Source organism: Dreissena polymorpha, chromosome 12 (genome assembly GCF_020536995.1).
Source record: "Dreissena polymorpha isolate Duluth1 chromosome 12, UMN_Dpol_1.0, whole genome shotgun sequence".
NCBI lineage: Eukaryota > Metazoa > Mollusca > Bivalvia > Myida > Dreissenidae > Dreissena > Dreissena polymorpha.
Window position 1 is genome coordinate 42,140,097 of NC_068366.1, and position 7,343 is coordinate 42,147,439.

At 35.8% G+C, this 7,343-nt stretch overlaps 1 protein-coding gene across 1 annotated transcript; it reads right to left on the reverse strand.

The window, feature by feature from the left end:
- Positions 1 to 215: 215 nt before the first annotated feature.
- LOC127853942 (uncharacterized) lies at positions 216 to 5,512 on the reverse strand. Its single transcript, XM_052388814.1, has 6 exons — positions 5,079 to 5,512; positions 4,823 to 4,870; positions 4,252 to 4,614; positions 3,594 to 3,689; positions 2,146 to 2,329; positions 216 to 1,643 (listed from the first exon to the last, which is right to left on the reverse strand). The coding sequence occupies exons 1-6, from the start codon at positions 5,116 to 5,118 to the stop codon at positions 1,496 to 1,498; spliced, it is 879 nt and encodes a 292-aa protein (XP_052244774.1). The 5' UTR covers positions 5,119 to 5,512; the 3' UTR covers positions 216 to 1,495.
- Between the last annotated feature and the right edge of the window lie 1,831 nt (positions 5,513 to 7,343).

Genomic DNA, 7,343 nt, shown 5'->3' on the forward strand with positions numbered 1-7,343 from the left:
TTGTGTATGCGGATTGATATATATATATATATATATATATATATATATATATATATATATATATATATATATATATATATATATATGAGTTAAAATAACGTTAGCGAAACATTAAAGATGTAACCACTACACTCATATTGTTATTTTTTTAGTTCTTAACATAAAAATATTTGTATATTATTAATTGTAAAATCGGCATTACGCGTTAGACGGACATTATATAGTAATATGTACATGTATATGACATATATATGAGCCGTGCTCTGTGAAAAGTGGGTTTAATGCAAGTGCGTGAAGAGTCGTCCCATATTTCCCTGTGCAGTCCGCTCAGGCTTATCAGGTACGAAACTCTCCGTTTTTATGATATTATTCGTTTGAAGAAAATCTCTTTTTGGCAATAATCAAGTTTTGGCAGAAAGTGACGTCCCTGATAAGCCTGTGCTGACTAACATGCCTGGGACGACACTTTACGCACTTGCATCAACCTCCTTTTCACAGAGCGCGACTCATATATATAATGCTAATGCAAAAACAAACATATTATATAAACACATGAACACAGTCGGTTATAAAATGCAATGTAAGCACAAAATATCATTATCTGGGTCATGTACAGTGATAACTACCGAAATCTAACTGACACTGAGGCATATTTTTTATGTAATTTTCCAACACAGATCTAATGCATTCTGGAAAGTATATGAAACGTAACGTACATAATGTATAGATTACTACCTATATAATAATAAAAACACATCGAAAGACAAAATATAAAGCACTTGTATCGCTTTGCTTCAACATTTAAAGGCATAAACATTACCAGTTTAACGGTAAATAATGCAGTCCCCCTAATAAGGTACGATACTTTGCGCTTAGACTGCATTTACGTGTAGAATAGACTTCCGTTAAACGAAAAGTTAGTCAAAGCGGAAAGTGTAAAACATACATAAAAAGCCAATGCATATTAGTTCCTCATGTTTGACATTATGTTCATTATCCCGTACCATGCATAGACAAAAGTGAATTTCTTTCCCCCAAATGAAATTTGAATTACAATTTCAATGACTGTACGGATCATAAACTTGCATGATGAAAACAACCAGAAAATCTTGAAAAGAAAATATAATTTAAGATAATTGTATGTCATCTAAATGTTTAAGAACTTGTGCGAATTCAAAAAATCGATTGCTTGTTATTTGATTGTGTGCTGTAAATAATTACACATCCTCATTAAACGATTATAATCTCACATATCCTGCATTTGATTGAAAATTTCAAATTTTTTATATTTAAATATTAACAGTTTATATGAAGACTATACAACAAAATATTACAACATCTTATTATATCTTATCTTTTTAAAATAATTTATTTATATTCAGGACCAATCTCACTAAACTATTTTGTAACATCGTAACACATGTAGTCCTCCATGGCAATATTCCTAGCAACATTAAGAATGAGACAGAGTTTATGATATGTATATATAAGGCAGTTACATCTTCTTCACCCTGCAATCGAGAAGTCGCTGAAAAAGCTGTGGTGCCTGCGGCCAGTACTCTTTCGGCACGACCTCCCAGTTTATCTGGTAGACCAGCCGGAGTCCCTTCACTTTGCACATCAGCCCATCTCGGTAGTAGTATCTGGAATTAATAGCAATATTTATCAAACCAAGATTTCTTTCGACGTATAACAGTATTTTTTAAATTAAATTACTCATCTTTCGTGTGTTAGGTAATGAATAACTTTTGAATGAGTTTTTACACAATTCTGAATAAACTAAAATTGAACGACTATGGTAAGGTACAAACAAAATGTACACAAAGGATCTTAGGACATCTTTTTACTTCGACGAATCAAAAGGCATTTTTTATAATATTGAGTTGAACGTGTAAAACACACACATGTGTGTGAGGAGGCCCATGATTGAATTGAATGCCTTTATTTCGATATAAATGACCAAATAAAAAACAGAAAGAGAAGTCTTCGTGACAAATATCGCCAAAAACGTCGCAGTGATGTGCAGTGGCATGTTATATAAAGCACCGCTAAAATAACTATACACTATCTAAAAGACATATGTTTTTATGAGACTATAGGAGTAACATAAATCAAGAGCGTTAGATAAATTGTTAAAAGCTATACCTCATTGCGCGACTGAGCTTTTCGAAGTTCATGTTGGCTATTTTTTTCATCTGTCCCCATCGCCGGGAGCATTCCGTCGTGTCGACGAACTTGAACTTGCCTTCCTGTTCGTTCTCCCACTTGATATGCGTCTGCTGCGTCCGTAGCTCTTTCAATAGGAACTGATACAGGATGTTACTTGCGCCTGAAAAATGAAGGGGATGTTCTTGACGCCTGAAAGTAAATTTCTTATAAAACATTTATGCTGTTTAGATGAAACAGGATTACAGGATGTTTACAGGATGTTCCTAGCTGATAACCCATTTATGCCTAGTGGACTTTCCCATCCTTCTAAATTGGATCAATTTATTTCCAAAATTAGGGATGTCTAGTTTATTTATTTCTATATTTAGAATATTTCTTACAGAAAATACTTAAAGCAACAGCGCAGACCCAGATGAGACGCCCTCATCTGAGTCTACGCTGTTTGCCAATGCCTTTTTTCTAGACGCTAGGCATAAATGGGCTAAAGTTTACGTGGATGGTTAGCGGCTAAATTGTCATCTGTATTGCTCTATCACATATCTTGTTCATCATGGAGTTTGAAGATGGTTTAGACAGTACCGATATTCTATAATTTGTGTGTTCACCATTCGGCGACAATAATAGTATACTCTCGTCAGTTGGCGCGGATTCTAAATATTTCGCCTCCATTTAGAAACTTTCTCATTACGTTCCGATCATATTGAAAAATCATTTAAGAATTTATTAAGAAACACGGATTGAAAAAATCACTGAAATTGATGAATGTTACAAAAGTGTTAATACCATCTTTCGTTCGGCTTGCACTGCTGAATTTCTGCCGTATCCGAAATTGTGTGATACACGTTTTTAGTTCTATATAATGTGGTTAACTGTGCAACATCCCCAACATGCCCACCACACAAAAAACAGACCATGACATTGTCAATGAAATTGTTTTCAGGTATAAGTTGAGTCGTGCGCGGAAAAAAAACGATTGTGTTCAATTCAAAACATACCACTTAACAAAAAGGATTTTAAACATAAATATACTCCTTTTATTTTCGGCAGACAAAACCATCCAAATTGTGTGTGTTAAAGTCGACCAATATCTCGTTCGCCTTATCAGCAAACAACTGCGGTCTTACCTCTCTTACCGTGTGCATCGCACCTTCTCAGCAAACTACTGCGGTCTTACCTCTCTTACCGTGTGCATCGCACCTTCTCAGCAAACTACTGCGGTCTTACCTCTCTTACCGTGTGCATCGCACCTTCTCAGCAAACTACTGCGGTCTTACCTCTCTTACCGTGTGCATCGCACCTTCTCAGCAAACTACTGCGGTCTTACCTCTCTTATCGTGTGCATCGCACCTTCTCAGCAAACTACTGCGGTCTTACCTCTCTTACCGTGTGCATCGCACCTTCTCAGCAAACTACTGCGGTCTTACCTCTCTTATCGTGTGCATCGCACTCGAATTGGTCGCACTTCAGATACTTCAGATAAGTACATGGCCGTCCTCTCTTTTTCGAGGATTTGACAACCTCTGTAGAAAAATATGAGTCGTGTTCTGAGAAAACTGGGCGTAATGCATTAGGGTAAAGTGTCGTCCCAGATTAGATGTCCGCACAGGCTAATAAGGGACGACACTTCCCGCCTGTACTGGATTGTCGTGTAGAAGAGACTTCCTTCAAATGAAAAATACCATAAAAGCGAAAAGTGTCGTTACTGTTTAGCCTGTGCACATGGTAATCCGGGACGACACTTTACGCACATGAATTATGCCCAGTTTTCTCAGAACGCGACTCATTCATACTTAAGATCACACTGATAACACACTCTTTTATGTGAATAAATACGTGTACTTTATTTAAATGATTGATGACCTATGACATTGGGCTTACTTCATATTTTTTTCGAAACCTCAGTACGAAAGCATGTTTTGTAATGCGTTTGCGATTGTATAATTTACTCCAAGCATGTCATAACAATTATGTTTATTTATTTATGTACTGTAATATAGTTTGTTGCTTCGATATTATTTTCAATTAGGTGGAGACATTATGCTCGATTGTTATGTTTTAATACCAAACAAAGTGTTTTTCTACCTATGCGTTTGCCGTTGACTTCCGCTGGGTTCTCCTTTTGGAACCTGCTATATATAATAATAGGTGGTGTATTGTTAACGTCGGTAGCGTTGGTATTTAGAGGGTACAGTCTGCTGCGATCGGCTTGGTCAACGTTTGCTGAGCTTGGAAAGTTACTGTTTTTAAATGACGGAGCATACGAGTTTTCCAAAGAGGCGGCAGTACAGCAAGGGGCGTGGCTGAATGATGACGTACATAGAACGGCGTTGTGCGATGCTGTGGACGGACATCTGCAGTCTCCAGTCAGACTCGGAATGGCTTTACCACAGTTTTGTGATTGGACATCTATGGCCTGATACATAAAGGTGCACTCGTGGACGTCATCTGAAATAATTATTTTAGGGCTCGATAAAAAAAACTTCTCTGGTCTAAGGCATTTGCGATATACCAGTATGTATAGAATGATGGCAGATCGTTTTTTATCGATTAAAAGAACGTTTTTCGGTGAAAAACAGATGTCTGCTTAAATGAAATATTTTAATTTTTATGTTATATTATAAATATTTGACAAAAATATAAAACTCTTATTTACCGCGGCACTGTCGTTGACATTTCGGCCAATCACTGCAGGGGACTTCAACTTAAAAAAACAACAACAAATACAAAGAAACAAGTTGGTGTTTGTGAAGCGATGAAGTGCAACCAAAATAAAAAGTGTTACACATGTTGATGATATTTATGTTTTATTTATGTTCTCATCTAACACAAACACATCAGATTCGTTATGTAAATGGGAAATGTATGGAAGCTTTATAATTAGAACTGTGAAATTATAATAGAAAGCTTACAACTGTCATCGCTGCCATTAAAGTTGTCATGACAACTCATGAGGGTGTCCGACCAAGAAAACGCGTGGTCATATCTCGAGTCGAAATTCACGGATTCGGATGTGGCACTGTTGCTTTGTGAACCTGACTGATGACATGGCAGGTTCTCGACTTGAGCGAGGTGGTCTTGTCCAGTACGGCAGTTTCTTTGAGAGAAGACCGAAACATAATTGTTACTGTCATTGACATTTTGTCCCGGATATTGTTGCGGGGTTTCCGTCAAAACATGATTTATCGTTGAAATCGCGCCGTTAATTCCTGATGCGTCACAGCTCTTTATTACATCGTGCAATATGCTAGGTTCGATATCATCGAGACGAACAATTTCTTCTTCGTCGCAGGGAAAGCTGGGTGCAAGGAAGTCAATTTGGGCAGTCTGGAGTGGAACGCGGCGATGCATGCTTGGAAAGATACACACAAAATAGGTCTTGTTATGAGAAAATAACTCCAATATTATAGAAGGGCAAAGCCGTTAAGATTGTAAAACGAAGCACACGTTATTAGGCATTAATAAATATTGACGTAAATGTTGGTAAAAACCATGTTGAATGTTGTTTCATTTTCTACAATCAAAATATGTTAATGTAACGGGGCCGTAAAAGCACATTCTTATCTGGGACAAAACTTTACGCTCAAGCAATGCGCCCGTTTTCCCAGTTACATGACTACAATTATAGTACACAATTTGTAATTTTCCGCTTGAATCTTTCAGCCTTAGGGTTTAGTTATTCACGAATTCAAAGACTTTTAAACAATAGTACAAGTAGCAAAAGACAAAACGAGGTAAGGTTGTGAGTTAGCTTTAATTACTAATGCATTTATTAGTTTCGTACGTGCATCCATTGTACATTTGTATCGTGTTCTAAGAAAACTGGACATAATGCATGTGCGTAAAGTGTCATCCCAGATTAGCCTGTGCACTCCGCACAGGCTAATCAGGGACGACACTTTCCGCTTTTTGTGTTTTTTTCGTTTAAGGGAAGTCCCTTTTAACCGAAAATCTAGTTTAAGCGGAAAGTGTCGCCCTGATTAGCCTGTGCGGACTGCACAGGCTTATCTGGGACGACACTTTACGCACATGCATTATGCCCAGTTTTCTCAGAACAAGACACATTTGGTGGATTCGAATCCATGCAGGTTGCATTCTTTGCTGTTGTTGTTTTCCGACTATATGACTTTGTACATATATTTAAGTTGTAGTGTATTGGATATATTTTATCACAGAACTCGATGCGCATGAATGCATGTTTTTTATGGACTTTTAACTTAACCTTGTAAAGCTTATCGTAATCAAAATACATTCACAACAACAGCATGCGTTTGAAGAAAATCAAAACATAAATTATTTTAAAGAAATATCAATTTACATTAACAAGAAATAAGCATGCGTTCGTGAGAATGTTACATGGAAATTGTTAATACATAGTGACCACATAATGTCAAACATAGTTTAATAATTGCAACAAAAATTATATTGTTCTGTACCTTGTTTATTTAGTATTTTTTTTTTAATTTCAAGCTACAAGTGTAAGATATTTTCTTTTCTATACAATTTTATCTTGAAGTTTTTTTTTAAAATAAGAAAATATGAAAATATGAATCAGGACACATAAAAATGCATATTTCACCCATAAATGATAAATAAAAATAAACACATGAAAATTAAGGAGTAATATTTAAATAGTTTTCAGAAGTCCAGATATCTTGTCTGCAATAATTGATTTAAATTAACAATAATTGATTTAAATTAATGAAAATATGTTCAAGAATATTTTTAAATATAAACTTACCCATGCACATGCATTAATCATTGAATTTCACTGAAAATTTTACAATTCTCTACACGTTGAATACAAACACTAAATGCAATTAACAATCAACATACTTACTTCTATGACGAACAAACACCGTCTGCACCAGACCTTTTTGTTTAGCCATCGTTTATACGCGTGACGAAACCCGGGTTTTCTTTATAACCGAAGGTTTCCATGTAATGTTAAAATAGAAGCAGGGGTATACGCAATAAATAATAATGTTAACAATGTTCTCACCCACGCGCATCGATGCTAAATATATACAGTATGGATTTCTAGTTTCGATAACGCATAAGAAAAGCTTCAATATTTGGAATTGTTTACGAGCTTCCGTATTTTATTTTGTAATGTTGTTTCCAGCGAAATTTTGTATAAGAATAAATTTGAGTATATTTAACCATCATGTGACATA